Source organism: Anopheles gambiae, chromosome 2, assembly GCF_943734735.2.
Source record: "Anopheles gambiae chromosome 2, idAnoGambNW_F1_1, whole genome shotgun sequence".
Taxonomy (NCBI): domain Eukaryota; kingdom Metazoa; phylum Arthropoda; class Insecta; order Diptera; family Culicidae; genus Anopheles; species Anopheles gambiae.
In genome coordinates this window covers 49,147,099-49,166,388 of record NC_064601.1, presented here as the reverse complement: position 1 = coordinate 49,166,388, position 19,290 = coordinate 49,147,099, and the positions used below count along the sequence as shown (strand labels likewise).

The 19,290-nt window shown below is 40.6% G+C and overlaps 1 protein-coding gene across 5 annotated transcripts; it reads right to left on the bottom strand.

Moving 5' to 3' along the window:
• Positions 1–1,301: 1,301 nt before the first annotated feature.
• LOC4577410 (neuropeptide F receptor) lies at positions 1,302–19,061 on the bottom strand. Of its 5 annotated transcripts, XM_061645826.1 has the most exons (6): positions 18,959–19,039; positions 18,021–18,481; positions 8,721–9,307; positions 6,202–6,371; positions 5,345–6,103; positions 1,302–2,321 (listed from the first exon to the last, which is right to left on the bottom strand). In XM_061645826.1, exons 3-6 carry the CDS (start codon positions 8,977–8,979, stop codon positions 2,208–2,210), a joined length of 1,302 nt encoding a protein of 433 aa, XP_061501810.1. In that variant the 5' UTR covers positions 8,980–9,307; positions 18,021–18,481; positions 18,959–19,039; the 3' UTR covers positions 1,302–2,207. The 5 variants fall into 5 exon arrangements, 2 of the variants coding, with proteins under 2 accessions (XP_061501810.1, XP_313000.3); XR_009764923.1 differs by having other exon boundaries at positions 1,302–3,704; positions 3,889–6,103; positions 18,021–19,061; XM_313000.3 differs by having other exon boundaries at positions 5,208–6,103; positions 18,021–19,061.
• Between the last annotated feature and the right edge of the window lie 229 nt (positions 19,062–19,290).

The window sequence follows — 19,290 nt, the reverse complement described above, 5'->3', positions numbered from 1 at the left end:
AAAAAACCCTTCCTGATGGTACTCAATATATCAGTAATTACTGAATAAGATTAAAACAATGCTCAAACAATCGAAACATAAATCAGTGATTGAAATAGCTAAAATAAAAATATCTATCAATCAAATTTTATGATACTTTATTTTATATTAAGTGGCATTTAAATGAAAGGCTTTCTATTAAAACATAAGTACCACTCAATCGAGGGTAGAACACAAAAGCACCATATTTGCATAATGCCATACCTTTTCACTAGTGATTCAACGATAGTTTCCTTCGTCCAGATGGGCCGCAACAAAACCAAACGGTGGCACGGTACTAATTTTACAAATCAAACAAAAAACTGCCTCTATAACCTCCCGCAGCCTTCTATAGGGGTCGATCACAGTGCACAATGCCTGCGAACAAACGGCGTCCACAGGCCTGCCCACGCCCGAAGGCAGAGCTGATGGCATACGATTCTATCTTCACCATTAACATGAGAGGGACAGAGCTTATACCCCGAACGTACCCGAAAGGTATGCATGCTTTACTCATCAGGATCTAAAGGCAAGGACAAGGCAAAAGAGACACAGAAAAATTTCCTCACGGCTACACATGTCCTTTTGATGCGTTGTCTATGCGTCTCGCTCGGTATCACAGCGGCTTACGGCAGGTAAGCAGTACAAATGCTGCTACCTGATACGCACACATGTTTATCGAACACAACTATTCGGTTCGGCTCGGTAAACTTCACGAGGATGCCGGAGCAAAAGGGCGCAGACTTTTTCATGATTTTGTATGACTTCGGCTGTTTTGGACCGTGCGTGTGGGCGCAGGCAATAAGTCCAAACGATTATTGTTGTCATCTTCCGCGCAACTGAACCACTTCCGACTCGGTTGAATTCGCACGTCTGCTGTATCGGTCATCAAATGTATGTAACCCTCACCTTGATGTAAATCTTCCTGTCGACAGCTATATGTCATCATTATCAATCAATAGCCGAAGCCAGTGGCGGTGCTTGTTAGTATGGAAATAATTGAAGGGTAAACCGGCTGCAGCTTACTGTCAATTGCGCAATCAGTACTTCAGCAGCTGGCCAACGGTTCAATAAAATCTTTCCATGGCTTGTTGCGACAGCAATTGCGATGAATACTTACCGCTTGACTGGTATGTTAAACACCTAGCTCTTCTTACCTGATGACTGTGCAATTCGAAACGCTCTTCCAAGATAATGTTATCATGAACATCTAACGCCGGAGAACTCACAGCTTGCGCACTAATTAGTACATCATTGATTCAAACCAAATAATAAACTCACAATGAAACCGTTACATATCTATATTTGAATCTTTCTTCAGTTGGCAACCGATGAACAGAGTGTAAAATACATGTTGGCTCTTGTACAAAATACTTCAAACGATGCATTCAACAGCCCGCCTACCATCCGTATTAGCTAGATGAATGGAGAAACACGCACTACAGTTCCGTCTCTGACATATATTCACACTGTACAAAAAACGGTTGACCAAACAACGTTACTCGTCGCTTGGCCAACAAGCCTTAACGAACTGCAGCCCGATTTTGCTGAACAGGTGTTTCGCATTCACAACGCAACGACACTGGAGCGTGGAATTGTCACTCGTATTTACTATCGATATCACGTTCGACTTACTATCGCTATATGTACAGGCATAGTCGCATCTCTCACGAAATGTCTATTAGCACCGATGAGTACCGGGGAGGGATGTAAACCCGAACAGAAGTGCTCATGTGCGCAGGCCGAACGAAAGTATTTCCATCTAACTTAATAACACGATCTGCTGCACCAGACCTGTGTGCGCCTTGCTGCAAGTGGAAGCCAAATTTACCCGCCCGGTAACGCTGCCATGGTATCAGCTTGAAGCGATGCGTTTCGCTGGGATCAATCTCGAAAAGGTGTGCCGCGACGTGTCGGCGTTCCGGAAGGAAGGAAAGGCTCGATTGATTAGCATCGAAACTCATCTTTAGGGCTCAAGTTGTACTCCAAGGAAACCATGGTTGGACAGATGCGGCCACGGCCCGTGTAAACTCAGCTCCACTTGGGCTAGGGTAGCTCAGCAGTCGGTATACCGTTGAATGGAGCGTTGATTGGCTGGCAATCCCGGCCAGCGAGCCAGGCACGAGGGTTGCATAATGTTAGGCGTTTCAGTTTTCGTTTCAGCGTTCATTAACGCTTGAGCAGCTTTCCTACTGCTTGTGATCCTGATATTCGTTCGTTCCGCATAGCTTCTGACGTTCCTCCTCGTTGTCTGTTAGTGCTTCCGTTTGATTGACCCAATGGTTCGGGGGATGCTGTTGCGGCTAGGAGGAAAATAAAAAACGAAGTGAAACGTTTAGGTGAGAAGTATTCCATTCTGGTTGACTGAACGGGCGGCTTTTACACGAGCTATTAATAAATTCAGGTGAGAATAATTTGGCTATTTTAGTTACAGTAAACCTACTCAAACAGCTCTCAATGCTTATAGAAGTGGTGTAAGCAAAAAGTGATAGCTAAAATACGTACGCTTGCCCAACACATTGCATCTGCATCATTAATCACATCTGTAGCGCTTTTAGTGCTTGTGTTATTTTAATTTTGTTTTTGAGGTATCGTGTTAGCACAACGATTTCAAACTGTGTATTCAACGAATTTGAATCTACAATATACTCAACGTTGTCGATTTAGTCAGAGTAAATACCAAACTAAAGAAAACTGTTTAGGAACTGCATAACATGAATAGTTTCCGCTTTCACCGAAGGTTACAATTAAATTGAAACGTAACGTACATTGCACCATGGCGACACGAAATGCAGCACAACCGCAAACAATATACCCCAGCTGCACAACTACACTCGTAACCGATTCTATGTCAATTTACAATTTACGGCACAGCTGCTCTCTAAGCATCTTAGGATGTAGCAGCACCATACATTTGCCAAAAATGAGCATTGGAGCGGAAACGTTCATATTTCATCCCAAAGAATGACATGCATTTTTGCTGAAACTTTGCATAATAGTGCTGTGGCGCAAATTTACATAATGGATTATGAACATGTGGTATGGAGAAATAATTCATCTTTCGTCATTCAGAACCGGCATAAAATCAGTACCATGCCATTAGGAATCACATCAAGCTTGTTTATTGAGTGGGTGGGGTTTTGTCAGTATTTAAGCTCGGGTAGAAATTCTCGATGCAATCCATTTAACAATAATATACAAATGTAATAATTTACGCTTTTGTTAGTTGTATAAACGAAAGGGGCTAGATGACATAACTTTCCCGGCATCTGAAGAAATATAGTTTGCCTGAGAAAATTAAGAATCAATCGCAAAAGTTTTAAAATGCAGCGTAAACACAACCATCATTTGTGTCTGAAAATGAAAGCCCAGTTGGTTGAGATTTTTACCCTACGCTTGAAACATCACTTTTCAAAACATAATAAAGACTCTCGTTTGATGATGTACACAAAGGATCTCGATTCCTTGTTGGACTATTCTGTCTGGATATATTAATGTATTTAATTAATGTATGTATTTAACAGTAAAGCCAATTTCAATGTGACTTTCCAAACATAACTAATCAGTTTGTAATATACAGGCCTTCCTCCATATAAGCTATACTCGATGTACGTGATTTCGTTATTCGCTCTAGTTTAAATTTGACAGTTCTTTGATGTGCTGACTTTACACATCAATAGTCAAATCTAAGCCGGTCTCGTAGTACAGTCGTCAACTCGTACGACTAAACAACATGCCCTTCATGGGTTCGATCCCCAAATAGACCGTGCCACCATACGTAGGATTGACTATCCTGCTATGGGGGGAAATCAATAAGTCACTGAAAGCCCAACTCCACAAGAAAGTGGTACAGGCAGAAGAAAGTCAAACCTAAAATAATGCCCTTTTGGTAAAATTTCAAAAACCATCCAATAACCAACTAATTTGTAGTTTAGTTGAAATCAGTCCAACTAACTAATTTGGTAGCTTAAATATACCACTTGAAGCAAAATTACACAACATTTTGATATAATTTCACTGATAACCTATAAATTCGAAATATGCGAATATTCCAGATAAACGATTGCCTACAGTCCGCATTAATCGCGTGCATCAGAGGAATATCTGTACCCCATTTACTACAGAAAATTATCTCTCTCTTGATGGCCTGCTCACGATAGAGCACATCGGTGTGACATGGCCTGGTCAACAATTATTTTTCAGGATGCTCGGTCCCTGGCAGCAGCCTTCAATTCGTGTAGACACCCGATCTCCAATAGATTTCGCTTCACCTGTTCGCCATCGAGTTCGCAGCTGTCGAACACCTTCTTGGTGGGGCATGAGTCCGGCATCCTCATGGCTGGAGCATGCATCGTATCCTGAATGTCTTGGCCACCGTCAGGGTGCTAGGATCGCTGTACAGGATGCAGCAAACTTGGGGCTCATCCTTCTTCTCCAAACTCCATGCTACGCCCAGAGCGCTTGCATCCTTAGCTCGGATGGTCCAAGACTCGTTTCCGTAGAGTAACACCGAGCGAGTCAATCTGCGATATATCTCACAACAGAAAATGCACAGCTTCGATATCAAAAGACGATTAAATGTCAAGCAGAAACAGCAAAAGTGACATCGCATTAACATAGTCAAGTGCATAGTCAAGCAATGATCACAGCTTCGCCAGTAACCGAAATGTATTCTATTGCATACAAAATGAAAGAATAGATATTTGAATCATATTTTACCTTCTTTTTCATGTACAAAGTATAACAAAATATGTTTTGTACACGATTTGATAAATAACTCGTACAAAATTGCATGTGCATGATTCTGGAATTGATTGCCTCATACTTACGACATACTCAGCTATTTCGGCTTTATAAGGACTAGGAAACTAGTTTCTACCGCGTAGCTGAATGCGCAAATCGTTCATTATTATATGCTGGAAAAGAAACCATTCACAATCGGCTTTACGAAAGTTGATGAGTCTGCCATACGATTAAATTTGAAAGCTTTAATTCTTGGAAAAGAGTCTTTTCCAATAATCTTTTAGAGGAACACGTCACTACACATGATAAAGAATCCGCAAACATTTACGAGTCAACTATTTTGCAACACCGAAAGCAGCAAACATATGAGCGTAAGAGCAAAAGATAGGAAAGCGGAAAGGAAAAGGTAAAATATTCACAATGGAATAGGCAAACCTCCACGGTACCTCGGACCACGAAAGTCCTGCGGCGTTCAGTATCGGGAGTCGGGACATCAGGACATCAGCTCGGTCAGCTCAGTATGGTCACCGTTCTCGGTAATGCCCGAGTCGTGCAGCAGTGCTGCCGCATGACGGTCGCGCACCTGCGTTAGTTCCGGCAGCGTCCGGTCGTCAGGTCCACCGTCGGTCGCAGTTCGAGCAGCTCGCGTTCGTCTAACCGTGGCAGCTCCTCCATTCGCTCGGCTTCCGTTCGAGTGACCGCCCGATCCGTGGCCCGGGCCGCCCGCCGACGTCCGGCAGAGCAGTTCGTTGAACTCTTTCCGAAAATTGTCATTCAACCAGCCGTACAGCAGTGGATTGGAGCAGGCCGAGCTCATGCCAGCCATGTGACAGATTGCGTACGCCACCATAATGTCCTGCGTGATCGAGTGCACGTACAGGTCGGCGAACAGATTGAACAGATTGAGTGGTAGCCAGGAAACGCCAAAGATTAGCGCAATGCTGATCAGCAGATAGTTGGTGCGTTGCATCCGCCGGCCACGTTCCCGCTCCCGCACGGGTTTCGCTTCGCCGGGCTTCCCGCTGGCCGTGCCGACCACTAGCCGGTGCTTTAGCTTTAGATAGATGCGCAGGTATGCCATCGACACGATCAGAATGGGTAGCACGTACTGCACGCAGAGAGTGAACGCCGAATAGTACACACGGCCGTATGCAATCGGCCAGTCCTCGATGCAGTACGACACGTACTCGATCCCGAGGCTGGGCAGATTGACGTCGTAGTGGATTAGTTGCCGGATGATAAACATCGGCGAAGCTAGCACTATCGAGATGATCCAGATACCGGTCAGGATAGCGATGGCACCCATCAGCTGTAGACTGTCGCGAGTCGGATAAACTATAACCTGTAAATGAAAATGAAAGGGAAAAGGAATGTGCCACCAACACCGGCAACCAGTTGACAAATACAGTGTCTCATATTTACGATTGCGGGCTTACTCACTTGATACCTATCTAATGCGATCGCAGTGATGGATATGGTTGACACGAATATGCTGGTAGCTTGTAGTGTGCCGATCGATTTGCATAAAAATGGTAACCGACCCATCGGCCAGTATTTGGTGAGAATTTCCACCAGCGTCAGTGGCATCGTCACTAGGCACAGTAGTAGATCTGTAGATACGGACACAATTATATTATCAGAATGCTGCAATGATTTAATTGTAACCCATAATTGCAGATGATGAATTAGGTGCTTCGTAAACATTTCAATCCTTGACCTCTCATTATAGTTATATACCTTTTCATCTGCCTTATTAATTAAAATAATTAGGTTTAATATATTTTTTTGCCTCGACATCACGCATACAAAAAGTTCAGCGCAGAAGCAAAACCTATTCGTCCATTCACGCTTAAAACAAACGAATACTATCACCACAACAAAAAGCTTATTTGTGTGATGCATACGAATGTAAATAATAGGATTCCAGTGCAAAATCAATGTTAAAATCTCTAATTAAATTGAATACAATGTGTCGATCATTGTCATCAGTGATGTACATACAACATAAATGAAACAACAATCCTTAAACTAGCCTTTAAATCAAAGAGCACTAGCAATATTTCACATTCACACAGTTTCCATTTTAAAACTTCATTATTATGGTAGAATGCATTTACCAATTGTTCCTAAAATTGTAAACTCTTATAGTAAAAGACTTTTTATTCTCTTATTATTACTTGAACATACTTTAACTCAAATAAAAAACATAAACATTTATTTTTCTTCTTTGACACAACAATCGTTGTCGGTCAAGGCCTGTATTTACACCTAGTGGACTTGGCGATTTCAGTGACTTATTAATTACCCATATCAGGATAGTCAGTCCGACGTATGGGGACACGGTCCATTCAGGCCTTCAACCCATGACGGGCATGTTGTTCAGTCGTACCAGTTGACGATCACCAGACCGACAAAAATTTAATGATAATTCTTGTAACAAAAACTGACCACACAAAACATATTTTAAATTCGTTGCAATCAGTCAGACATCGCTGTTTATATTGATTCTACTAATATTCTAATAATATGGCTGATTGGCATAACAAATCTCAAGAATCATCTTGTCTTTATTGTTTTAATAGTACAATAGTAAGTAAACAAGCTTAAGGTCGCCTTAGACCTTGTGTGAAAGTGAACATGAAATTTAGGTTTTTTGCTATATTTAATTGATTATTTATCAGAATATGGCTTATCGTACACCAAAAGAAAGGATAATCAATTCCCCAACTTTTTTGTCTGTAAAACATATTGAAATAATAAATTAAATACATTTCCATGCGATTCCCAGCTGGCCATTATTTTTTTACTGTTACCAAAGCGGGGAATCACAAGGAAATGAATTTAATGTATCAATTCAATATGGTTTATAGCCTAGATAAGCGATTTTCAACCAGTGGGGAATTTCCCGCAAGGAAGGAACTATAAATTAGCTAAATACCACGGAATGCTAAGCACTCCCCTTGCTCATGAACTTGTGAGTGGGAAATGAAATACTACATGCACCTTACATAGGGGGGAAAAGCTGGAAAAAGGTTGAAAACCACTGATCTAGATAGTTGAGGAATAGAAAATCCTTTCTTTTGGTGTAAGATAAGCTATATCCTGATAAAATAATTATTGAAGCATAGCAAAAAAAAACTATAATTGCACGTTCAATATCACTGGGGTTCTAACGCGGGCTTTATAAATACATCAAATAAATATCAAAAATCAAACATATTCAACAATATTTGTAAAATGCTTCCAGAAGTTCAACTGAAAATAACCCAATCTGTTAATAAGTTAAGAAATAATACTGTCAGGACATGTCGATTTGCACTATTTCTTTACGTTTTGAATAACCAACCAGTACAACAAATTTCAGTAGTTACTATATTAAGCTAGTTAATCAGTTATGATTAGCAATTATTCAGTCATTGCATAGCTTGTGCTATTAAGTCATAAGTAATTAGTGACTAGAAGTATATTGTTCAAAAATTTGCCAACATTTGAAATGTACATACCCCTTAAGCAATAAAAGGTTTCTCCGCTTAAAGCACGCCATTCTATGTAGTTCAAAATTTATATTCTTTCCTTTCCATCCTTTCGAACCTTTTTTTCTTAGCCAATTCATCGATTTGCAATAAAGTAGCTTATCGTCAGAAACCAAAATCTAGCTCCCATTTCCCGTAACCACCATTGCTACAAAATAGGAATGTAAATAACCCGATAAGAAACTTTCTCCAAGCAGCTAGCTACCAACGCAACAATCGGGATTCATTTGCATATTTACGAATGGAAATGTAGGCAATTCTCTGCGAATATGTATGCTTTGAAATGACATTTAAAGATTTTGGCAACCACACCCCCCTCCCCCCCCCCCCCCTCCCCGAATGAAGGACCAAGCAAAACGAAATCCTTCAGAACCATCTAAACGGAATGTATTTTCTGAAATCACCCTGAAATCTCCCCAAACCTACCGGAAACGGCCAAATTCACGATGAACATGTTGCGAGCGGTTCGCATCTGTGGCTTGCGGGCGACGGCCAACACCACCAGACTGTTCCCTGTAGCGCCGAACACGATCAGCGTACCGTACATGATGATCAGGATATGGTACCAGGGATCGGCCACCTTCCGATTGTTGCTGTACTGCTCGATAAGCCCCTGGCGTATGTTGGAGCTTAACGTTGTCATATTGTCGAGCGTGAGATTGAAGCGGGTCAGTACGGATTCCATGGTGGATGACGGTTGTGCCTTTTTTTCTTGTGCGTTGCTTCTGCTGTTTGCTTGGTTTTGTCGAGGGATGGTTTGGACTCTTTTTTTTAATTTTCGTTGGGTATGATTTATTGCAATATTTTTGTTTTTTTTTTTCTACGTTTTGGCCCGGTCACGCTTTATTCGTGCTTCAAGCTGCCAGTCAACCAGGTGCGTCGTAGATAATCCCGACCGAAAAGAAGGATAATACGTATTATCATATCAATGGTTGGAAATTGGAATCGCTTTCATGCGTCCTGCTGGGGAACCGTTGGCCGAAAGCTATTGGTCTCACACACGGGGCATCGTTCTGGAAAACAGGGAAGACAAAAATGTTTCGCATGAATGGCAATTAGACGTTATTTGTACGTGGAGTACGTGGAAAAATATGGTGCCAGCTAAATGGCATTACTTCTCGGTATTTAAAATTTGAAGAATGCCATAATTGGCTTCATTGTTGTGCGCTATGCGATCATTTCTAGCGTTCGCATTCCATTTCTGAACATGATTATATTTTTTACGAATTGAATGCATTAGAATTTAAATTTGAAAACACGTTTTTAGTCCACTACACTTTAATCAAAATAAATTATCTTAAAAATGTGAGATTTATTGCTAGTTTCATTCAAAATTAAATTAAAATGGTAGAAATGAGTAAAGAATTCAATCCTCCCGTTTTAAACCAATTGAATACGTTTGTTGTATATCATGTTTTCACCTACTTCAATTTGATGTCTTGTAAAAAATGAACTTTGAATAATACACCTTACCACATTACCAAATTTAAACTCCATAATGCACAGCCATACAATATGCTTGACGAGGCTTGATTTTTGACGAATAAAAACCTATACAGCATGGAACATGTGAGCAAATTCTCTATCACTAGTCCTACCATTATCGCTAACTGAGCAAAGTTCATACCAGCTTTCAGAAAACCTTATAAAACCATCGACAACAGCCACGTTCTATAGAAGGCAGTCGACTGTTAACCCGGTGATCCGCCCAATGCTACTTTGCAGAAACTTTAATATTTAATCCATCATAATGCACTTCTACACCTTCCTTGGTGGAATTTTATAGCACTACCAGCATTCGCCCACCCGTTAGGTCCACACACAAGTGCTTGTGTGTTGCCAGGTGCCAAGACGTGCTCGTTTATCGCATGGTGGCGCAAATAAATAGCATCATTACTCATATCGACACGGTATTACTTCAACCTATGCTGAAAGATGGAATCGTATTAGTGATTTATCCGTGTACGTGTTCGGCCAATAATACTAATCCCGCGTATCTATACCCTCGCAGTCGTGCAGCACAGACTAGCAGAAATTGCTGCATCACGTACAGGTAATGCCATTTTTATCATCTTTCATTCTCGCATCCATTTGAATAAAATTCCATTTTACTGGTCATTGTACCAGGAGCAGACAAAATCTACAATAGAAGGAAAGTTTCTTACATTCTACATTATAGTGAATGAGGATACGCTGAAGCTATGCATTTTATTTTTACTGTTGTGATATAGCTGTATAGTTAGTAATTGTGCAAGCAACACTTTTAACCCCTTTGCCCTCGGCCTAGGCCTAGACTTTGACCGACATCGGTTGTTGTGCCAAAGAAGAAGAATTGTACATAGACAAACGATATTCAAACTTGTTTGATTTATTTTCCTCGTCATCTCTTTTTGGCATGTATCAAGTTCAAACTAATTGGGTAATCCCTAAATGAGTATTTCTCTCAGCCATGCTATACTTAATGTCATATGGAGATTTTAATAATATTCTATAGAGTACCTTTTAAATTCATTTCCATCATTGGGGCCCTTTCCGTTGTAAGTTCGTGGGCTGAAATTTAAGCCTGTCAGCTGTTTGCATTGTATAGCAGATTTCGAGCAGCTATCTAAGTGGGTATATTATACAGGTGGGCTTATCACAAGGTGCATGAGTTTAGAAGGCTGATTTTTATCGCTTCTGTTTCTGAATAAAGATTTCAAGAGTGTTTTGTGTATTCGTCAAGCCTCCAGAAAGCTTGTTTGAACAAAAGTTTTCACCCATCTTGTCATAAAGTGATGTTCAAATTTGGTTATAAAAACATGCTATGAAACCATCTGAACTACATACACTTTGATTCTGGATTCCATCACCAGATCCCTTTAATGCACCTTGGGATACAGGGTGTACCAGCATAATAAACAACTGTCCACTTGTTTATAACAATAGTCGTTTTGAATAGACACCGCTGTCTACCACTTGCTCACACGTCAGATGGTGTAAGCTACTCTGTCCATTTCAATAACACAATTTTCGCCTTCGATTACCAACTGTCAGATACGGCACAGTTTGTTTTGTTGGGACAAATTTTGCAAAAATAAATCATTTTCAAACACGTTTCTTTTAGTCAAGCAATATGCAGTATAAACCATACATTTCAATAAATCAAAACATCAATTTTGTTAATTATACAACAATCACAAGAAACCGTGCCGAATCCGACCGTTGTGCAATCGAAGGCGAAAATTGTGTTATTGAATTGGACAGAGTAGCTTACACCATCTGACGTGTGAGCAAGTGGTAGACAGCGGTGTCTATTCAAAACGACTATTGTTATAAACAAGTGGACAGTTTTTTATTGGAGTGGTAAACCCTGTAAATGTAAACACCACCTTGTTTTGCCATTTTTTCGAGCAGATACTCGAATCTAATTTTAGCTTTGAAGCTAGAATAATCTAGACTGAAAATTGCAGGCTAGTTTTATGTGTGGTTTTGCATGGAGTGTTTAAATGATTTCAGCCTCCAATTGGCAAACTCCATACAAAAAACTGACTACAATCGTAAAGGGGTAATTGATTGAAAAATTAAAGTTTTATAGCACTGCATATCTTACTGTTTTGAAAGTTATGTAACGGTAAAATAGTTTATTTTGTTTAATTAAAGTTTTTTAAGTCTGCTTTTATTTCCAACAATTCAATGTTGTCACAAGTTCATGTTTATATAATAAATTTCAAATTTTAATCCTAAGCCAATTCACAACGGTAAAGTTAAAAGAAGGCATGCTAACTGCTTTTTAAATTAATAGTAGCATTAACCCAAGCATTAAACAGCCATTTTCTCAACTCTTATTACGTTTAAATCTTGTTGTTTGGGAGATCATCGTTATTATTTAGGAGATGCATACTAAAATTGCAAATACCAATGTCTAAATATAACCATTAACTACTAATGGTGAATAGTAATGAGGAGCAGTCTCCTCCATTGTTTTTTTGGAATGTAATTAAAATGACTTTATCAACTCTCTTTGGAGCACATTAATTGTACCTTCTCCATTCATGTTTATCTTTCAAAACACTATAACTTCGTAATGCTAATGCGTCGTTACTTTCTGATCAAACTCTCGTCTTGCTATTGTGTGTAAATAGTGCAGTAATCCTCCTTGCACCAACTGTGCAAACACTCATGCCATGCTTTCTCCACCATCAATCTAAACACATTCCCAGCAAATCTGATTTTCTGATTGCAGCTTCTTGTTGAAAGGAAGTACTAACTACGCCGGCTATTGCTATTACAGCCCACCAGCTCGCCAGTTGGATCGTTCACTGTTCCTTTCTTCTCGCATTCGCTCGTAAAAGAAGACAAAACGGTTATGTACTGTGTAGTGATTTCGCTGAGATAATCAGTATTCGAGCGGCAATTTACGAGCCGTTCGATTAGAAATCGATTATCCCGGCACGGGGAGCTACGATGATGTGGTGAATACGGCACATCCACTGCCTTCCCTGTCTATCGATCTGAGAGCACTAGCATCTACCGGAAGTTCGTACTCCTGGCACGCGCTAATGGGACAAAGGAGAAAGACGCAACCACATAAAACCGACTGCCAGATTGAGTGGAATCCTGCGATAAGGTGTGGGTACAATTTTTATGGACCTTTCAACATGGTCGTGGCGTTTTATATTCGCTCCGATCCTACTAAACGATGCGTACCATAATCGATGGCCCGTTCTCAAGCGCACACTGCGTTCGTGGTTTGCTAAAAAAGAGTCCTAGACTGAGAAAGGGCAAAAAGGTTCACCGTTGCTTTATGTTGTCCTTCCATCCTTCGTCACAAGAACACTTGTGCGTTCGTTTATAACGTACGTCTATTCCGATAGGATCCGGTGTGCGTGAGATCTTTTTATTAAAATGTTCTTTTTTCGTCTGGATATGTAAAAAAACACCATGGTATATGCTGTCACAAACATAAATGTTTTTTTTTCTTGCAAGAGTATATTGTGCTTGAGAACTTTTGTCTGTTTTTCAACGAAAATTAAAACGTCAACAACCAGATTGCTGATAAGCAGAATGACAGAATCCCTCAGTAAACGAGACATTTCACTGGTGATCCTTTGAAATAATGTAGTCACACGTTGGATCACACAGACATTGAATCAACAACATGGGATTTGGATTGAATTGGAGCTAACATAAAACGATAAGCCTGCTAATGTATTTAAGTCTTAATCATAAGCATAAATTATTTAATCACGTTTGCCTACAAATATAGCAAGTACTACTCAAAATAGCAATACAAAAATGGGGTTTCACCAAAGCGTAACGTAAAATGGCTACGCAACGAAATTGAAGAATATATTTTAAATTGAATTATATACATAAAATAAGCAATAAGGCGTTTTCCATTCAATAGTAGATGTATCGTCGTTTAGCACATTATTATTATTTACGTAGATTTTATGACCTTGCGCAGAAAGGTTGTAGGAAAGTTATTTCTACAATATTATCATTAATTTAATTTTAAGTGCTCTGCAGTTACGACATATATTTGTTTTTCTTAATATTTCAACATTCTTCAATGATAAATTAATGATGAAACTTTAGCAGCTACAAATGTTTGTAGGAAATGTTTGATTCACTATTTTTCTTGCTGTTTTGAAACCAGTAATCAAAGAAACTTTTTTGTAAAATGAAATCAATCCGAAATTGAGAATATTTTCGTAATCTATTATAAAATATTAAATTCCATTCTTAAAACAGCGATAGAAGAGTTTTGCCCAATAGATCAAAAAGATTTTATTTTGTTTTTTACCTTTAAATTTGTTTAATAGCATACATATTAAACATTAACCGAAATAAACCAACTGTTTTACAAAAAAACTAAAAATCCAAGATTTTGTTTCTGCTTTGCTCTTGCTAAACAATCAAACGGTAAACCATGTTTGTTTTAGAGGTTTTTTACATAAAACTTCCTCCCGGTTAATATCGCTTGAAACCGTCAAAAACGGTAGCGCTTTGAACCCGTCCAACAATGATGAACAATTTAGTATCACAAATATTTCGACTCCATGAAACTCGCCCACACTTTGTGTGGCAAAACTTCGCTGAACGTTTGCAATAAAACGGTTAAACCATTGACAGTCAGCGCTTCTTTCTGCAATGTTTCGCATCGGTCGCCATGCCACGAATCGACCAAACCTGACCGGCGATCTGACTTTTACAGCTTACAAAATTACACAAATTTCGTTCGTGCCATAAAGCCTGTATGAAAATCGACCGGGCCGTAAATAAAACTGTACCGAAACTCTTCCCGCCCTTGGCTCCATGTTTGATATTGGGAAAGGCTTATCGGTGCGCCGTGCTGGAAAACATGCTACCATATTAAGCCGTAAATTTTAACATCGACCATGAAGAGCGGAAAAAACGATACACGATAGAAAAAGAGACCAAACCGTACGCCCCACGTTCCCGTTCCGAATCTGGAAAGTTTGTTGAATAACCGCACGCCATAACAATTCAATCAGCTGCCGGTATATAAATTTTACCATCCGATCTCGACGCGTGCCTTCGCCGAGTGCATTCGGATTTTGTTTTGCCGCTATTCCGGGGACCACCACCAATACATGTTGAGCTACTCCTGATGGACCACACACATTTGCACACCGGCGAATGATGGTGCGGAGAAGGCGGACCATCGAACAGTAAACCGTCATTGGCAGCCTGGTTATCGAACAAGCCATTTTTAACGATTATGCTCTGCCGGAGACGATTATGGCTTATATTTTTTCACTGCGGTAGGGACGGTTTAAACTATTCATGTTTGGTTCATCGTTTTGGAGTGCGTTTTTTTCTGGCTGTACCGTTTTACTATGTTATAGTTTGTGCGAAAGGCGAAAGGTATTGAAAAAGGAGTAAAAAAGAGCTTGCAGATTGCCCGTAAATTTCAAACCATGTTTGACTGCCTTCTCGGGAATGGTACGATGTGGTTTGATCCTTGCAAAAAGCAATAGAGATATGAAGCTTTAAATATGCTTTAAATTCCGACCATAAAGAAGATCCTTAAATAATAAAGAAGAACCACATTGTTCATTTTGATAGTAGAGGACATTAAACATTGGTCGTTTATTTTACTGCTCAGTATTGCGCCAAACCAGTTCGTGGACCTTTGTAAAATCCATTTATGACTCAAAACTTAGGATACTTTGTATTCAAAAATATTTTTTTTTATACTCATGAGCAGATCGCATGGTTTTCATTTTCCGACAAAAGGTGCCACAGATGTTTCTTTTTTATGTTTGAATATTTTTCGAAATGTGGCTTGGAAATATTAACGATGTAGCTAGGAACGTAATAAACGCAAAAACTTACCTTACTTATCTAGCTTACCGTGCCTGTGCTTGTATTGGTACAACACATTCTAGTATCGAGCGCATTTATACCTCACTAGCACATAACTTAGCTCGTGTCATTCAATTTTGCCGACATTGAGGGCTTTTGCTGTAACATGATGTTGGTACAAGCATTCTATCTCCCATGGCTGAAATACCTTTTCATAACACTTAAAAATTATTCATCAGTTATGATGCAGTATATTTTAAATGTAGTTTTACATGTCTTCCAACATGGAAACGATGTCCACAAAATTGACTAAAAATTCAATTTACCAACATTTTATGCTGCATGCTGCATCATTCTCAAACATGATAGGCAAACTGTAAGCAGTGTTAGTGCTGTATTGCTTACGTTACCATTGCTTACAACCGATCATGCTGAGCTACCCTTCCCAGATGATCCTGGAGTGCTTTTTGCATATCGAGATGACAGTGTACGGAAGTTCACTAGTTTCCAAAGACAAAACATCTCCAACTTTTATCTTCGCTTCCTTGCTCGCCTGCACTTCCGTTCGATCCATCCCGCACGAATGGAGCTCTGGGACGCAAATCGCTTAATTAAATTTTCCTCCATTACCAACTTTACAAAATCTCCCCACCCCTCGCCAACCTACTCAACGCTGGTCCGATCTCCGTACGATACATCAGCATTACCGAGTTTCATCATCAATCTGCATTTAACAAATTATATCACACCCCAACCCACCTCACCAGCCCGAGCATATACGGAGTACTTCAAGGCGCTCAAACGCTCTCGTAAATACAATCAGACAACCGACACCCGTAATATTGTCGGATAAGAATGGAAAAAAGCTTCCCGCTCGATCGCCGCCTTCCCATCTTTTCCAAACAATGCTCGGGAATCCGGCCGAGTGTCGCCGGGGTCACGGAGCAAATGCTGCGGTGACAAAAAGCAATCTCGCCTCAGTTTCGACAAGGAAATTTATGGCTTTCGTAACTTTCCTCGTCCCGAGCCGGGTGGCCGAGGAGTGCCAGGAGACACAGGGAGGATGATTCCAGCGGATGCTACCGGTTTGGTCCCGTGTGTCTGAAGCGAACCGTGCCTGATCAAACTGTTGATATCGAAGGCACAGGACAAGGGGAAAGCGGAATGAGATTAAAAAAAACAGCATCTTGAGAAAGTTGTGTTGAGGGTGGATGGAATTTATTCAAAATACTAATTTTAAGCAAGTCGCGCAAACATTCTCAACGGCACAGCGAAAAATGCGTATTATGCGAAACGCATTCGTATTCTGACGCAGGCAAAGAAGAAATCTGTTAATACTTTAAATTGAAAGGCTCGTAAATATTTCACGCAAAATTACACAGGCGAGCGTGGTTCTAGGGCGTGGTTTACAATTTAACGCAATATAAATGGTGTAATGACTGTTGTTAAGGTTTTGATTACATTTTTCCTCTTTTGAAACGAGTCTCGCTATCATCAACCGATGCTATGTTGGCTACATCAATTTATGTATAAATTTATTTGAAAAAAAAAAGTACTTATTTATCTCTGTTAACAAACAGTCAGCGACATCCCGTTTTTTGTTTAATTGGAAGAGAAATAACCATCTGCTTCAATTAACAAAAGCATCTGGTTACAGCATCGCTTGCAACACCAAAAACGGCGATCTAATCGGCTCAAATGAAAAACAAGGGAAAGCGCACAAAAATATAAATTATTGCCGCACAACAAAATCCATCATCCAAAGTCATTAAACAGAATGGCAAACTATTTATTGCGAAAAATCCCAACCACTAATTAGCTTCGTCTTTATGGCTTCCATCGTGAACCGACGAATTTGGCACGATCCCCTACAAACCATAAAAAGCCACTCATTTTCCCGTTTGTAAAAGCCAACCAAAAAAAAAAGCCCCTGCTTGTGGTAATAAATGTGAATTTCCAGCTCCACTGGCGGCGCCCCAGTTGAAAATTGGCCCCGAAGGCTTAGGATGCTTTTTTGACAATAACCAGAAAACAACAAACATCCCATAAAGAGGCCGACAAACTGTCAACTCACGTTCCCAGGGAAGCGTGTCGGATTTTGGCCCCCTGCTAGGAACCAAACTTTTTCCTTGCTGCCTTTGAACCCGGTCGCTTTCCTTCCCGGGCGCTGTTTTTGTGATTTTCCCTCCCCAGCGCGTGAAGATATTTCAGTCCTTCGGTTCACACCACGCATCATTTAGCATGTTTTTCTCTGCCATTGGGCAACAAATGCCGACTCACTCATAAACACACTCACAAGCACATGAGCAACTATACACTTTTGATCGTGGTTTTGTTCATTAATAATGCCGATATTATTGCGTTTGCTGTATGCACACAAGAAACACGAAAGAAGTGTCAAAAGTTTCCCCTTACCAGCGAGCCGTTCCAGTCGCGCAGCATCACCAGGACACGCCTCCGTTGGATGGTACTGTACCGTGTCGTGCCGTACATGGTGCGGGCCGGAAGTGTCGTATCATTGCAAGCATGAGCGCGTTGTGTTCTGGTGTTCACTGCACAAAATATAAATTTCACCAGCAAATTGTTACGCGTTTGTTTTTCTGCCCTCGGTTTAATATTTCTTTTACACCTCGTGGCTAGCTGATGGTTACACTGAGCCCCTGTTTTAGTGGACACATGTGGTCCCACGCTGTGGTAGAATTTTCGGTATTTGTCCTCCTTTGCAGGCCAAAGAAAACAAAAACAACTAGTCGTGAAACGCCCTGGCGGCGTTGGATGCGAACTGCGGTCGGTGGATGATAAAACTTTTCAAATTATAGCACCACTAGGGAACGGCTCGGTATGCTCTACCGCATACCATATGACGGTTCTATCCGCTGTATAGGCAGTACGGAGTAGGAGAAGAAAATTAATAACACACATTTTCGCACGCTACATGATTTTTATACGCACTTAATGAGCGCTTATTGTGTCTTCACTTTTATAACTTTTTTAACATTAAGTGTGATCGACTTGTAGCAAGCCGCAAAGCTGCATTCCGCACAATTTAACACTAAACAACTAAACTCACACGTGCACGTATCGAATTCACCTTAGGTGCTTGTATTGCGGGCTTTTCCACTCGCTAACATTAATCACTTTGACGGATAGCATAGAAGCGTTGCTGGTCAAGTGGCGTTTGAATCGAATCACCAGAACAACTTTCACATAACACACACAGCACACAGAAGAGCCACAATATTCCACCGGTTCTCAGAGGCTTTTCATAAATCGCTCCCAGCGTGCATCGATGGAGAAGCCTGGTCCTTCACGCCTTCAAACTGGCAGCGTCCGTTTTCCGTTTGTCACTGTACCTTGAAATCGAACCAACAAACTCACGCACCCCCGGGGATCACTTATTTGCGCTAAAACACATCCGTACTGAGCCGCGGACAGTTCACAACTGAACCGTCGGTAGGAGTGCAGTACACACTGTCGACTCGCATTGCTCCCGGCTAGCACCAGCTATCAAAACACGCATGGTCCGACCCGAACGTACCCGAACACATGGTCTACTATTTTGTGCTGCGCTTTCGCAATGCGCAGACGGAAGCATCAGAAATCGATTGCACCACAAACCTACACCCACACTACGACAGTGTGATTCAATATCCTGCACCACAAGCCGGCACCATATGGCCAGCTG

Excerpts from the sequence above, each read along its gene's own strand:
- LOC4577410 (XM_061645826.1), bottom strand. The coding sequence starts at position 8,979 with ATGGAATCCGTACTGACCCGCTTCAATCTCACGCTCGACAATATGACA. Across the intron at positions 6,372-8,720 it reads CGTGAATTTGGCCGTTTCCG|ATCTACTACTGTGCCTAGTG; the intron begins GTAGGTTTGGGG and ends CCGTATCTACAG. Across the intron at positions 6,104-6,201 it reads TCGCATTAGATAGGTATCAA|GTTATAGTTTATCCGACTCG; the intron begins GTGAGTAAGCCC and ends TTTCATTTACAG.